Source organism: Lithobates pipiens, unplaced genomic scaffold (assembly GCF_037356315.1).
Source record: "Lithobates pipiens isolate NorthernLeopardFrog02 unplaced genomic scaffold, aLitPip1_a1.2 Scaffold_8, whole genome shotgun sequence".
Taxonomy (NCBI): Eukaryota; Metazoa; Chordata; class Amphibia; order Anura; family Ranidae; genus Lithobates; species Lithobates pipiens.
The window spans coordinates 175,114,521-175,130,999 of NW_027507903.1; the positions used below are offsets into that span (position 1 = coordinate 175,114,521).

General features: G+C 40.4%; 1 protein-coding gene across 1 annotated transcript in view; it reads right to left on the minus strand.

Annotated features, from left to right (window-relative positions):
* Positions 1 to 5,125: 5,125 nt before the first annotated feature.
* Positions 5,126 to 16,479, minus strand: part of NAMPT (nicotinamide phosphoribosyltransferase) — an 80,199-nt gene continuing 68,845 nt past the window's right edge. Inside the window, exons 9-11 of the mRNA XM_077472057.1 lie at positions 15,280 to 15,420; positions 15,000 to 15,131; positions 5,126 to 12,374 (exon numbers count right to left, since the gene is read on the minus strand). Coding sequence (XP_077328183.1) covers positions 12,261 to 12,374; positions 15,000 to 15,131; positions 15,280 to 15,420 — 387 coding nt within the window. The 3' untranslated portion in view covers positions 5,126 to 12,260. The remainder of the gene's footprint in view (positions 12,375 to 14,999; positions 15,132 to 15,279; positions 15,421 to 16,479) is intronic.

The window sequence follows — 16,479 nt, forward strand, 5'->3', positions numbered from 1 at the left end:
CAGCCCCAAGGACCCCACAGGCAGCACCCAAACAGGACCCGAACCACAGACCCTCAGATCGAAAGCAGACTGGGCCATCCGGGCTCTTGAAACTCTAGATGTAACCTAGAGGAAGAAAAAAAAAAAAAAAATCTCATAAATCACTCTGCTCTTAACATTGTTCCTGCCAGACTTCGAGAATCACAGGACCTTAAACGAGTGGGGGTGCTCCTTCATGAGAAGGCCTTAGCATTCTGCTTCATGGGCTTTCTGCCCCAAGATCCTGGTGCTGCCCCTGTCGAGACTGCCTAAAAGGCAGATACCCCAGGCATTAGGAGAGGCTGCATGATTAAAGGAGAACTGCTTGAACCTCCTTTATTGGTAAAGAGAGCTTTACCCCTTTTGAATGTACTTATCCACTCTAAATAGTCGTACCCCAAAAAGGGACACAGACTGGCTAAGGGTTTTTTACCTGGTGCTTTGGCTGATCAATATCTCAGCCATGGACCTCTGAAAAAATGCACTAGTCCAAGTATAAGCCATAGGGCTTAAATGATCGAGTCCTTCATAGCTTCTGTGAGACACACTGCGTCAAATACACCAGCTCCTTTGCCGGGCCTGCTGATCAGCCAGAACTTTCAGGCATCTCACACCTGTTCCTTAACCCCTTAGAGTCCACATTCCAATGCATTGGCGTGACTCAAAATGTGCTCCACCAAAATAGTGGAGCAGACCTTAAAGGGTTAATGGACTGAGCTCCTTCAATTGCAGCCATAACTGCAAAAGACATCTTTTCTTTAAAAGGAAAGTCCAACCTTAACTCGCTGGATCCTTTAACATCAGTGCATTATCCACTGGACATGTGAGACTCTGCTTACTGAGGCGATTGCAGCATTAATAGCTGGAACCCCCCATTTATTTCATAGAAATGTTTCCATTCAGAATACATAGCTATGCATGAATAGGAAAAAAAAAAAACATCCCCAGGTGGGGGAGGTTCAAATGAACCCCATTAGCGGTAGATACCTCAAGAGCCTGTGACAGGCAACGAAAGGGTTAAGTAAGGGAGTAGACAAACACCTGACTTGTGCAGCTACTCCCTCCCCGTTAGGATCCTCCCAAGAGGAAAAATAAGTATCTTCCAATATTTGGGAAGATCTACCTGATCCCCAGCCTCCTGCGCCTCAACAAAAGGGCCCAGGGGACTAGATGGGAATCTGCTATGTTTAGTCCTACTCTGGAGAGACATCATAGCAATAATATTTTAAATGGTAGAAGAAAAACCTGTTTGTATGAAATACATGGGGACAGAAGTGTTCTACCCTTGCTGGCTCATCTGACTGGCCGTATTTTTCTTTTTACCTCTCCGGGAGGAAGACATTCTTTTGGAAGGGTTTTTAGTTTGTTGTATACCATTAACCCCTTAGAACCCTTATAGGGGTTCCTGGTCCCTTTGTCACTCATAACTTACAGTACAAAGCAGAGGCAGTACCAGCAAAAGAATGTTTCACTTGCCATGCTATAGTAAATAACTGCTATTAATCCTAGCTATACAGTACAATGTTGCCAAAAGGAAAATGCCTGTGTCACCAAACCTGACCAGCAACCACTCTGCTCTGTCCCTCCACCGCCAGGCAGCAGCTTCTCTTGCAGAGCTTTAACTACTTCCTACACGTATGGCCGATGTCTGATGCCGTTTAGCCAAGCCCCCTGCGTGAAACCCCCCCTTCCCGTTTCAAACAGGGAAGCGAGTTTCCCACATGAGTGCTGGCATCATAGCAGGCGGCAGGGGAGGTAAATCCTCCGCTCAGCGATCGGTCGCGACTTGCCCTTAAAGAAAAAGAAAAGGCAGCTGGCTGGTATTCAAAAAGATCAAAATCACCAATCTGGGGGCCCAGGAAATGATCAGACCCCCCCCCTTCATACCTGGGGTCTGAGCTGGCTTGAACGGAGAGGAGAGTGGAGCCTCTGCTGTTTCCAGCGTCAGAATGGTGAGTGCTCAATACAGTCTCCAGTGGTGACACAGATATGACATCACAATACATGGAAGGAGAGATCATCTCCCCTACCTTTCCTCGCAGCAGGGTTCTTCAGAGATAAAAAAAATAAAAAATAATAATCTTCGCCCTTCACGGTAGGCTCCGAGACCTTGAAAGGAAATCTTCAGGAACAGAGGTACACTCAGGTAATCCTGCAATCTTGGACCTGCGAGAAGACCCTGCCAGTAAACTTATTGGCCTTACTACCAAAAAGTACTGGATCCCAGGGCCCAGCTTTAAAAACATTCGCAAGCAAAACCTTGTGTCTTCGGATGACGAGGCCCAGGTACCCTTCATTTAGTCCATTACGGAGACATCAGAACGGATCCGGTCAGGATGGCTGGCTCGCATCAAAGGATTACTGCCCGTGGAGCTCAGTACACACATCCTTACACGTGCCCAACACCGTAGACATTGGCGAAAAAAAAAAACTGAGGACTCCCAGTAATGGGAGGGGGTTATATGGTTAAGGGGCGTGCCAGTGTCCAGCACCTGATACGCCAATATAACCCACATCGTTATTACTATGGCTCTGTGTCCCCTGATGTAAGAAAATAAAATTTATTTTGGGTTATTCTTTGGTGGTTAATTATGGTAACAAGAAACATACGACCAATTTAAAAAAAAAAAAAAAAAAAAAAAAAAAAAAATTGCTTTGTTTTACACTCAGTCACTAATTGGTTAAGCACCCCTTTTCTGCTAGGAAACCATGCTGTTGTAATAGAGTCCTTTCCAGATGTGCAAGCTGCTCATTCCATACGTACCCCATACCATCAGAGATGCAGGCCTTTGAACTAAGCCAGAAGGTCCCTCTCGTCTGGAGGACACAGAGCCCATGATCGCCAAAAAATGTCAAATTTTGAATTCTTCTGGCTACAGAATATGCCACTTTGCAACAGACCATTTTAAATGAACTTTGGCCCAGAGAAGACAGTGGCATGTCTGCATAATGTTCACATATGACTTTTTTGCATAATAAAGCTTTACCTTACATTTTTTAGACAGCACAACAAACTGTGTTCACAGACAGGGATTTTTGGAAGTATTCCTGAGCCCATGCCGTGATAGCCATCACAGACTCATACCTCTTTTTAATGTAGTGCCATATGAGGGCCTGAGGAGCTTGGCAATCCAATATTGCATTTTGGCCTTGTCCCTTGCACACAGATTTCCCCAGAGTCTCTGAATCGTTACTGATCTGTTGCAAATTAACCCAATTAGTTGCAGAATGTTCTTCCAGCTCTTCCTTGTTAGTACCACTCTTGGGTAGACATACAGGGGGGTCACAGGAGTCGACATCGTGACTGGGCCCCCTATATGCCTGGATAGGAAAAGGGCAGTCAAGACCGTGCTCCCAGATATTCTGCCGAACTGTAGATTGTAAATAGTGTGACCAACTCCCACAGTGCCACCTAAAGTGAAAGCAGTGCAGTACCCGGCAGGAAGAGAGATACAGTACTGCTGTTTATTAAAATGAGATAGAGATATCTTTATCTATGCGCTTATATACACAGTGTGTGTTTACATGTATGCGCTTTTAATCCTGACCCCCTATATGTGCACAAGCAGTACCTTTTTTACCGCTTGTTTCTAGTACCAGCACAAAATGCCGTTCCTTTGACAAGCTATCCATGCTCAGGTTTCAATGCACACAGTTGCGGAGTGGTTTCAGCGTAGCCCCATTCACCTAGGGGTATGCTTCAAGGCTGCCCTGACTGGAAATAGATTGAGAAATGCTGGCACAGAGAAACCAATCTATTTTCCTTCTGCAGCCGCTGAATGCCCTCGGGAGGGAGAAAAATTGAGCTCTTCCAATGCAGCTTCTTTGTACTGCCCCGTGTGCTCTCCAGCCCACCTGTTTTTCCTGCCCCCCCCCAACCCACAGCTTTGAAGGGTTCTCCCCTCTTCCACCTGCTGCTGCAGGGGATCTGTCAGGATGAAGCCTTTTCTGAACGGAGAGTCAATGATCCATAGCATTGTCTGTCTTTTCATAACTGAAACATGGTAAACTGTGTTTACTAGACTGAAGTTTATGAATGAACGGGAAGCTCTTTACAGAGCTATTTCTGTCCATTCATTCTGTGCAGCAGAGATGAAGGACTGTGTCCGCCATCTCCTTACTCTGTCTCAAAAGGTGAATCAGGTCTGTTTTGACCCCTGATATCTCACCAAAGCCCTCAATGTGGCAAAAAAAAAAAAAAAAAAAAAAAAAAAAAAAGCCCCCACAAAAAAATAGTTAGAAAAAAAAAAAACATAAACCGACACCAATGGCAGAACTACCACACAAATTTCACACTTGCGTCTGGTTCCTAGTGTTCCACCATCGGGCTTGGAGTGAAGGGTCCCAGCCAGGGATCGGGGGGGGCCCCCCCCCCCCTTCATGGTTTCTTGCATCAGGGCTCTGAAAATTCTAGTTAAGCCACTGGTACCACTGCCAGCTTTGTTACCCTGTCAAAACTGACATGTTACCATCAATTTCAAAATTACCTTACCTTCTTAAAACTGAACATTTATGTTTTGTGAATACATAATCATTGTGTTCTGTTTTCATGTACGTTTATGATTTTACACAGCATTACAACTTTTTTGGAATATCAGTCTTAACACTTTAGTGAATTAGGGAAGGTTGGCACTTCTGTCAGATTTGTATTGCCACTTCCAATGGAGATGGGTGGAGGTGGGTGGGAACATCCAGAGTTGCAGCATCACTCATCACCACTGCCCCAGCATAACACTTGCTACTTCTTGCCGGAGTGCTGAGGTTACCTACAACAAGAGTAGCTGATAAAATGCAAGTCTGTGCACATCCAGAAACTGGGAGGTTTAACAACCATACATGTAGCCAACATTCTAATGACTCACATTGTGCACAGTAGCATTTAGCCAAGCATGAAACATGCCACAGTATTTATGGATTTAGGTCTGCTATATATTGTTAATAAATCTTGGAGCTTCAGGATGTTCTGCATGGGCTCCCATGCTGGAGTCAACATTGAATGATTGGTGTTGCTCTGGAAGTGATGTGGACTGAATCCCCTGGTGGCAGAGCGTTTGCTAATGCTTATGTAGCATAGTTAGCTATAATTAAACATCCACACACAGAAATGTACAATTGGAAGGTACAGTTTTTATTACCCTTCATATTTAATACAAGAGCTCTGTATAGCCTTATTATTACATTAAGGTAAAACCAACGAAGGATAAAAGTGTTGAAACATCACATTCCACATACAGCTTTTTAGGAATGTAAACCCTGGAAGGTTATCCTCTTGAATAGAAATACAAGGGAACATAGCTTTCCATTTCCTCCGAGACATACAAAAAAAGTATTTGCATCAAATGTCCTAACAGTGCAGATCAGGAAAAATATATATAAAATGCATTTCGAACACTACATAGATTACAAATAAATTATTGGAAATCTCAACACACATACACGTCTTGCAGTCCAATCTATTTTATTTAGTAGAAATATATTGATATAAATTATGAAAAGTATAGGTAATCAAAAGAGAAAAAACAAAAAAAACAAATGTCTGCATATGAAGGCCCGCTTCTATCAAGAAGAGATTTAAACATTGCAAACATCTTTCAGTGTGCAAATCATACACATCAGAGGCAGAAAGGCAAAAGCAGAACATGCTGGTAATCTGCAAGTCTCTGGCTGCCAAGCTCTGATATTTATGACTTAAAAAAATATTTATTTATTTTGTAAACGTTTACAAAGTAAATGACACGTTATGGACATGGTAAAAATGAACAGATAAAATATTATCCCCTAGATCAGGGATATGCAATTAGCAGACCTACAGCTGTTGCAGAACAACAAGTCCCATGAGGCATAGCAAGACTGACAGCCAAAAGCATAACACCCAGAGGCAGAGGCATGATGGGACTTGTAGTTTTACAACAGCGGAAGGTCCACTATTTGCATATCCCTGCCCTAGATGCACCAAACAACAAGTAGGTGCCATTAACATGAAAAGTAAACCAGATTTAAAATACATTATGTACACAATCTTCAGTACGTGCCAGTATCTCGACAAGTGAATCATTTAAATTATGATACATAAAAAGGAGAAGCAGTGCACGTCTACTACAATTGATATGGTTTTACATATAAAAATATCAGAAAGGGAATTTCTAATTAATCTTTTTTACAACGTGGCAGTATACAAGCTCTACAAGGATCCCATGACTAAAATTCACCAATGCAGGGGATATGCCAAAGTTAAAAAAAAAAAAAAAAAAAAAAAAAAAACACAACAGTCTGTCAATGTGCAGTAAAATGGGTATATTAGATGGTTATCAGATGATAGGAAACAGACTGGTTAAAAAAAAAATAATAAAAAAAAAAACACGACTACACTAATTATTCACATGTGTACATGGCAGGCACACATCCACGACTCCACTCATATGTCACTCATTTTCTAATGAGAATAAAGGCCCGTGTCAAGGAGCTTTGGGTTCATGTTGATGACAGAACTCATTGACTGGTGGCTTTTGACCTGCTTCAAGCAGGTTTTGCATCCCTGTTAACTTGTACGTGAATGCAAGACCCATCTGACAAACAAAAGCCTGTTGACAAAGGCTCAAAAAATAAAATAGTCTGAAAATGTCCCATAATTACACAAAGGTGTCTCTTGTGCCCCAGAAAGTGTGGCTGTCCTGAAAAGCTTACAGGCAACACTTTATTTCTATGACCACATTAAAATGCAGTCTCAGCAATTTAAACCAGACATTACATGGGTTTACCCGTGTAAGCTGCAAGTGAATGCAAACCTTTGCATTCCAAAACACTAAGAACATACAAGGTCAGACCTGGAAATAATGCTGCCAATACACCACCACCTCTAAGATCCGGTTTACACAGGGGCGACCTGTCAGGCGATTTAGCCGCCTGACAAGTCGCGCTCCATTCTGTACAATGGAACCGTTTTAATAGGAGTGACTCAAGATGCTCAGACTTCGAAAAAAAGGTTCCCATACTACTTTGGTGCAACTTCAGCGTGGCTTGAATGGACGTCTATATAGAAGTTGTTTTGAAAGTCGGGCTGTATGGGGCAGCTTCTGAGTCCAGTGTGTGAACCGGCTCCAATTAGGTCATAAAAGGAGACTGCTACTTTTGTGTTATATGGGATTTGATCAATCCTCACACTTCCCACTTAGTAGAAACTCACATTACATTATTTAAATGCATTGAGTGATAATGGGGGAGGTATGCCTGTTATAGTCACATGGTCAGTTTCCAGTGTTGAACTGGTTTTCCCAGTATTTTTCCTTCTTACAGTTGCATGATCAAGACATTGTACTTGGTATACAAATATGTGACAGCGGAATTGTTTAGCAATTCTAGGAAACAATATCTAGTTGCAGACTGAAATTGTAAAATTAAGTTAGGTTGACAGACTGTTGGTGCATCAACAGTTTAGAGAACGCCTCTATACAAAAAAGTCATTTTAATATTGCTTGTTTTAAAAAGGAACAGCTGGTTGCAGAGCCAGGACTGGAGACATTAACACTCAAATTACAAAATGATTTGTGCATTAACAAAGTATACTATTTTTACAGAAGTAGAGTTGCCCTTTTAAAGGTTTACTCCCATATGATTGAAAGTCATAAGAAACAGCATTGGTCTGAAGCACGCTAATGAAATAACTGTACGTGTAGTCATAATCTAAACTAGTATTTTGTCCCATTATGCTATGCCTACTGTGCCTTTCCCTAGTTCCCAGCAGATCTAAAAAGATTACATTTTTTTTTCAACTGTCATTTCAATTTGACATCATACCAGTCTTTTGCAAACCTCTCTACAGCAGAGCTCAGATGCGGAGATGAAGGAGCTATGAGCCCGTCAGGTGTGCACAGTCTGTTGCTGCCATTTCACCCTCCCAGTCAGTAGGTCGAGCGGGGAGAGAAGATCACTATTTTAAGCGTAGTCATCCATCTGGGTGTGTAAAGCAGCTGTGCAGCCATCGGGGCTCTGGACAGAAATAAAATATCCATTGAAAGGTAAAACCACTTCCATCTATGTAGTTGAGCTGTGCATTTACCTGCTTGCACTTACATAACCAGATGATTGGACCTTGTACTCACTGCTGTTTTTTTTTCCATTCAACCATGAACAAAAAAAACTAAAAAAAATTATACAAAAAACACACAACACACACTGACAGCTCAGGTCAGAGCTGCTGTACTAGCAATCCAATGTTAGTACATCAATCTCCCCTGCTGTGCTATTGTGTTCTGACAGGGAGGCAGCCCCCCACCAGAACACGCCGGTCAACAGACTTTTCTGTTTCCGGCTTCTGTCGGACCGGCCGCAGAACACACAGGCTGAATGTCGATCAGTTACTATTGAACTGGTTGACATTACCCAACAATAAGCCCGCGTGTACTGGGCTTTAGAAAAGTAATGGCCATTCTCACCCAATACTACAATTTACAGTGGAAGCTCCGATATTAAGATAGGAACCTAGATTACTGCATCTCTAGGTGGCAGCACCAAAGAAATGGTTCTCACCCACTTCACAAGAAAACAAGATCTCTATCCACAATTTAGTGGACCATATGTAAAAAAAAAAAAAAAAAAAAAAAAAAAAAATCTATATAATAAAAAAAATTTAATAAAAACCCCACACACACCACACTCTACTTAGCCCAGTTAGTAGGTTATATGGTTGTACACCTTACTTGAGAGCTGTGTTTGTCACCTCATTTCATATAATTTATTTACCCCCTTCCAAAATGATTTCTATAGATGCTACAGCAAGCATCTAAGACGTTGAAGAAGCTCGCTTCCACTCACACTTAGAAGAAAAATACAAGAAGTCCATTAAATTAAACAAAGAAAATAGAATCTATTTTAATAGAAAAAAATTATATATCAAAATGCCAAAACATAGAATAAAAGCACACACAAAAACCACTCTCACGATTATTTATGACTGAAGTCCAAAGTCCATATTCTCAAGCTGAATGGAAACAGTTATTCAGAGAAGACTTTTGAGGTAACATTGCTTTATTCCAAGGAAGAAAAGTGTACTGTTTAATACAGATGTACATCTCAAACAGATCCCATTAGGGCCCTTCAACACTTGTACCACTTGTCCTACGATTTGGGACTGCAAAGTCGCATGACAAGTCGTTCCCCATGATTTCCAATAACAACCATTCATATTAGTACAACTTGAAGTCGTGCCGATTTCAAAGTAGTCCCTGGGCTACTTCGGTCTGACTTTGATGCGAGTTACACAGGCATTCCCTGAAATCGCATCAAACGCGCTAGTGTGAAAGGGGCCCCAAGTCTAAACAAGCTCTGCAAGTCTGTTTGAGAATATGGACCCATGACTAGAACTAGATTTTTTAAGGTGACTTGCATTTGCACATGACATACACAGTATACTAGATGCAGATTCAAAGGTGAGAGTTGAAATGCAGTACAAAATTCCAGAAGATTCCTGTGGCATTTGTGAGCCAAAGAACTAATTTTTCAAAGTCATTATTTTGTCTAGTGAAATTTCTGGATTCAACTCTTGTTAAAATGCATATTTGTTAAAACTTCCCAAACATGAAGTACTTCCTGAAAGCAGGTAAAATATATATTTGTGGCAGTTGCAATTTTTATGTTTCGTTATATTCGCACATAAAAAAAAAAAAAAAAAAGTTGCGTTGTATATAAATACACAAAAACATTACGCTCTAAAATATATATATTTTTGCACTTATAACCTTGCACTTTATATACAGTATGCTACACTTCTGTTGGTTTGTTTTTTGTTGTACGTATTAATAGAGCGCCTTTTTTGGTTACATCTAAAATTGCGTGCACATGTGAAACTGCAACTAACTTTGGTACATAAATTTGTCCATAGCCAACACTTGAAAAGCCTTTAAAAAAGGTGCTGTGTAGAGTTAATCATGTATGGTGGCCACAGAAATGTTGCTCTTGCTCCAAGATACGCGACAATGCCTCATGTGTAGCACAATCATTGTTTTTGTACGTGGGTGAAGAGTTTTATGTACATATGTGCATGTACGTGGGGAGGGGGCTTCACATTTTTTCTTCTTCTAGTTTTATTATTCATTTATTATTCAGGTTTTATATAGCGCCAACAGTTTGCGCAGCGATTTACAACATGAGGGCAGACATTACAGCTACATTACAATTTGGTACAAGAGGAATCAGAGGGCCCTGCTCATTAGAGCGTACAATCTGTTACTTTAGTTTTTTTTTTATTCTTTTCACCTAACTTATTGCCATCACATAGAGGGCTAAAAATCTGTGCTGCTCCCAACATAAGCCTTACATTAGTGGCAGCAAGAGGGTTAGCCTAGGTTCCAACTGACGGCGAGTTAGAAATCACATTTTCGATTTCAAACCGGCAACGCAGTCTGACTTTGGGGGCGATTTGCCAGACATCTGCGCTGGTTGCTGCACAGATGTCTATTCAAATCGCCCGCGAAGTCATGAAAAGTAGTACAGGAACTACTTTTTGAAATTCTTACGGCACCGCACCAATTCAGACAATGCCATTGCCAGTGATAGCTGCCGTTTTGGAATGCAATTTGACATGTCAAATCGCATGCCAAATCAGCCTGATGTGAACGTGGGTTTAAAGACAGCCCTTTTTGTGCCCTCAAAACATTTAATTTGTGCAATTTTATTTAATGAACGTGGGCGCATTTATTAGTTTGCATTGAAGCCTACACAGCACTGCAACTGCATAGTCCACCGTAGGTGCAATGCACAGGCTTGTTTGTGGTTAACATTCCAGTCTCAGAACCATACAGAGGTGCAGCCCTTCGGTTATGGGTATGCAGAAGGAACAAGTGCACTGACATGGCAATTGTGACGGTCACATCTGACTTGAGCCGTACTAAATTCAAAAACTGAATACTCCAGGGAGACTTGCCCTACAATTCAGATAAGGGGGTGTTTGGGGCATGTGACTATGTCCCACATTACACCCCAAATAGAGGTAGTAACATGAAATGTAGTCACAACGGTGGACTTTGCGTTTCAAATGTTCAAAGGAGGAATGAGAAGATCTCCATACTTCTGGATTGATTTGTTCTGTGGGCCTATGCTTTCTCCACCTCTTGATCATTACCCCACCAGTCATATGGGAGAGTGTAGGCAGAAAGAAGCAAAGCCCTGCCTCTACCAATATTACCATCTCTACAAAGAGTGCAGAAAGGTGCAAACATCAGAACGGTCATCTTTATGCTTACTTTGCCATCTAGACTCCCAACCCGAATACTGGTTCTGCATCAATGATTTTACAATAAGCAAAGTAGACAAAGCATTTAAAAAAAAAAAAATAAAAAAAAAAAAAAAAAAAAAAAGGAGGGCCTCAGAACTTGCAAACAAAAAAATGGCAACAACCATATTTCAAATTCTGACATGTCCACTTTAAAAGCAAATAGTTTAGCAGAATTCTTTAACATTTCACTTGACAATTGTATTGAAAATTAGTCTTTGGCTTTTGCAGTAAAAGTACTCATTATTGCAAATGGTACAGTATAATAAAGCTTTACACTGCCAGTGAGTAGCAGGTAGATGAATGCCAAATCCATGAAGCCTGAACTACACTGAACAGATGTAACTTGGCTATCCAATATCCTCTGCCAATACATTGTTCTTTTGGTGATGTGTACATGACAGTCTGTTATACTATACACTGAGTATACAGTAATAGAAGGTTTAATATTTGCAACACAAAGGCCAAAATTTGCTTTCATAAGAAACACTTAGAAATTAGTGCTAGCGATATAAGGCAAATGAAAAAAAAAACTCTTGCAGCTGGATACAGTTAGAATAATTTATAAAATATATTTAAGTGAGATGATAGAAATATATAAAAGGATTTTCATTCTCACTCTGACTTGGATCCATCTGATTGTAATGAAACACAATAAACCGGTTTTCCAAGCAGCATTTTTTAATTCTGTGCTTGTACAGGCAAGCACAGACCTGTAACCACCAAGATTAAATATAGCTTAGTTTTCCGTTGTATAAAAAGTATGTATAGTATATATGGAGAATGTGAAGCCTCTCTGAAAACTTAATTTGGTGCATGTCCCCAAAATTCTCTAATATTGGCATCCAGAACAAATGATTTCAGTTAAAAGCATGGATTAAATCGGTATTAAAAATGGCAACACAAAAATAAACACACAGCTTTGTACAGTGAAACAGGTTTACGATTTACATACAAATGATAGACATGATAATCTCTAGTGAATCTCTTCCTCCAGCTCTCGGTTCTTAAGCCCTGCGTTGCTTCTTACATCATCAAACGAGTAACATGTAATTATCTTCCCGTTTTTGAACACAGTGTGGAGAAGATCCTGTTTAAAAATAATTAGCGTTAATAGGACATCTTTCATACAACAAAAACTTGTCGGTTAAGCACAATTTGAACTACAGAGATTTTTTTTTTTTTTTAAAGGGCCAGACTACACACATTGGTTGTAGTCTTCGTACACAAAGAAATATGTACGACACATATAATTTGTTTTATTTGCATCTGTTCATTCAATAAAGCATAAGCATAAGTGGATTGCTGCAGCAACAGATGGTTAAAGCCTAAAGATGAATCAAAAAAGGTAGTGTTATATCTGGTAACTAGCGCAATGATGCGGTAACTACTCCTGACAGCCAGCTCAGGTAGCTAAATATATGTCAAGCTCCAAGTTAATTACGTTAGAATGTTTCCTCTTACAGGATTCCAATTATCCGATTCAGTTACGTCTGTCTTTTAGCTCTATATAATGCACTTCTCGCTCATTCAGTGTCTTCACTCTCTAACTCAAATCTTCAACCGGCATCTTCCCCAACCCTGTAAAACATGCACTAGTCCAGGTATATGCAATAAGCAGACCGCAGACCTCCAGCTGTTGCAGAACTACAAGTCCCATAAGGCATAGCAAGACTGACAGACAAGCATGACACCCAGAGGCATGATGGGACTTTTGCTGGATATGCCAAATGCATATCCCTGCACTAGTCACTCCAATACTTAAAAAGCCCTCATTAGACCGCACAAATTCCAACAACCTACGCCCCATCTGCTTGCTCAATTTTTTTATTCAAACTCCATGAACGTCTAGTCTATAGCTGACCAACCACCTCACGGAGAATAAACTTCAGTCTGGATTTCGCCCTCAACACTCCACCGAAACTGCTGCTAAAACTCACAAACCACCTATTAACTAAAACCAATGGACACTATTCTGTACTCCTGGGACTGCTCTGCAGCCTTTGACAGTGGACCACCCCCTCCTCATGACTGTACTCCTCTCTGGTTCACATCCTACTTAACCAACCGCATCTTTGGCATTATTTAAATTTTCACTCGCCTCTTCCTTTCTCTGTTGGGTCCCCCCCAATGCTCTGTTCTTGGACCTCTCCTATTCTCGATCTACACCTCCTCCCTGGATCAGCTGGCAGCCTCCCATGGCTTCAAATACCAATTCTACATGGGCAATACCAAAATCTCTTTCTACCCCTCAGCTCACAAAAAAGTAAATATATTATATTATATATATCTAAATTTTTTGTTTTAGTCCCACGCAGATGAAAAACGCATTACATGCCATATAACTACTAAAGCATTTGTTTTTGTGTAGAGTGAGATATAACTTGATCCTGCCTTCAGCTGTCCTTCCCATCTTTTGTGTCCCCACTGCAGGTTGAGAACGTGTAGACCAGCTGGTGTTCTCTATGGAGCATGCTCAATTTCAGTTCCCTTCTAAGGCCGCGTACACACGCGGGGACTGTTCGCTCAACTTTGTCCGTCAAACAGTTTCAGCGGACAGTCCGCTCAAAATTAGCATGGACGGACTTGCCCACACACGACGAACGAACAGTCCGCTGAAACCGTGCGCGATGACGTGAACGGCACGTACGACGGGACTAGAAAACGACGTCCTATACACTGCAATGCAAACTTCGGCGTGTAAATCCTTTCTGAGCATGCGCGGAACTTAGTTTGACGAACAAGCCTACACACGAGGGGACTGTTCGCTGAAACAAAGTTTCAGCGGACAGTTTTTCGGAATTTCTGAAAAACTTTGTTCAGCAGACTGTCCGCTGAAACTGTCCGCTGAAAGCCCACACACGAGCGGACTGTCCGCCGAAACACTGTTCAGCGGACAAAGTTGAGCGAACAGTCCCCGCGTGTGTACGCGGCCTAAGCTCTTCATTTCCTTCTCTTCCACCACACCCTCAATGTGACTATAGACTCACACGTATATACAGTGATAAATGACACTCCCCTCCTTCCTCCATGTCATTCTATTGCTAAACACTATGGGGTGGGATATGGTATGCCGATTTTTTTTACGTTAAAACTCACGAAAATGCTTAGTTTTAGTATAAAATCAGTATTTAATATATCAAATGCAATTGCCAATACCTATACAGAACAAAAATAATAAATAAAGGAAAAAGCAGCCTTTGATGCAGATGATGCTGTCTGAACAAAATTAGTGTCAATCATCTTTGACTACCCGGTTAATGTACAAAAATACATATTCTGTTCAATAAAGAATTATTGGGAGCTGTAAAACTGTTAGACATTTTAAATCTAATTTGAATTGCTTTTTTTTTTTTTAGTCATGTGACTGCCACAGCACCAGACTCACAGTCAGTAGAGAGCATACATCAGAGTAATTGAAGACCCTGCCAAAGATCTTTCCTGGTAGATTCTAAAGAACAGGGAAAGATCATGTGACCACACAACAGCACTGCTGGAATAAGGTACTTAGTGGATTAAAAAACAAAACAAAACACAAAACAAAAAACACACGACAGTACCATGATATACACGATTTATGTGAATTAGTACAATTACCACTTCTCGTCTTAAAGACATATTGAATATAAAAAGGTTCACCTGTGTTCTTACTGAATGGAATATACCACACTGAGGATGCAAATCTTTGAGGCTCAAATATTTGTAATCTACTTACTGGGCCGTATTCCTCTAGATCCCCCTTCCCTTCTTCAAGGGTCACAAATGAATTTGCAGTTTTATGAATAGATAATCGCCCTTTCTTTGATCTTTTGTTTGGGTCTGCCACAGGATCTTTAAATACATTTACCTGGAATAAAATAAAAAGTTAAGGTTTTCTTCATTGAACCAAAATTTTTTTAAAACACATTCAGTCATAAGAAAGGCAGCAAATACTACACGCTATACAGGTTATGCAGGTTAAGTGTTAAAAGTACCATAAACATATACACACATACCCCAAGGCCATTCGTCACCACATAGCTACATTTAAATGAGCAGTTTAACAAGTCTCTGGTCAGTTTCTGCAGCAGGGCTCCTCCAGATCCAAATGCAATATTCTCAATGCTCCACTTATGTTTTTTCATGCCTTCCACAATCTAAAAAAAAAACGAAGTCTTTATTACAGAACCAAGCCTTCACACATACCTTGACCTAAGGTGACATGGTCTTTTAGGACAACAGGGATACAGCTCTTCTGTGTCTTTCATTTCCAGAAAGTTGTTCAGCACAACACATGTAAAGAACTATATTCCTGCTGCCATCTTAAATTCTTTTTTTCTGAAGCCTGGAATAAAGTGATCAATTTTCTACATTGCAGTAGCGCAAGCAGCGAGTTGCTCATCTGGAGTGGTGTATGGATCAGTGCTTGAACCGAGAAATTAAGCAGTGTTGCTCCATTGAATGGGGATAATTCAGAAATTTGCAACATCAATTGGACTACTGTGAAAATAATGCTATTACTGACAGTCTGATCTGACTGGCCAGACTTATCCAGAATAAAAACTGAACAGGCAAAAACTCTGCTTCTATTGAATGCAGATAAGGTTGGTTCATTAATTCAGTAACTTACTATTTTAAAAAAAAAAACTTTGTGATAAAAGAAAAAAAAAAAAAAAAAAAAAGAAAATGTGTGGTCAAGAATCACAATTAACAAAATTTAATTTCATAATTCCATTTCATAATTTTAGGTTATTAAAAAAACTGCTTTCAGCTTCAGTCTAAATGCGCTATATTTTTCTACTACTGTCTACATTCATGTGTGGCAATAAAGCAACCCAGGGGCCATTTACAATGTATGTGTATAAAGCTCCACTATAAATCAGAATGCCTGCTGGCAAATTGTGCTCATAATGCAGACTCCTGGGAAAAATGAAGAAGACTGAAATCAAATCACATGCAGCCACGCCAACAAGTGATTTTAGGCAAGATATTTTAAGGTTTGACACCTAAAGGGATGCATTTTCCTATTACTACACCTGTCTATTAAAAAAGGCAGAGCCCCCAACTTAGCAATCAAAGAGGACATAAGGCAACTGTCAATTTCTTTAGATCTTAAAAGATGCACCTTACGCACTAATCAAAGAGACCTGTAGGAAATCCTGGTCATTAGTACAGATAACCATTTGAATGGCTAATTAAATACAACGTATTTTTTT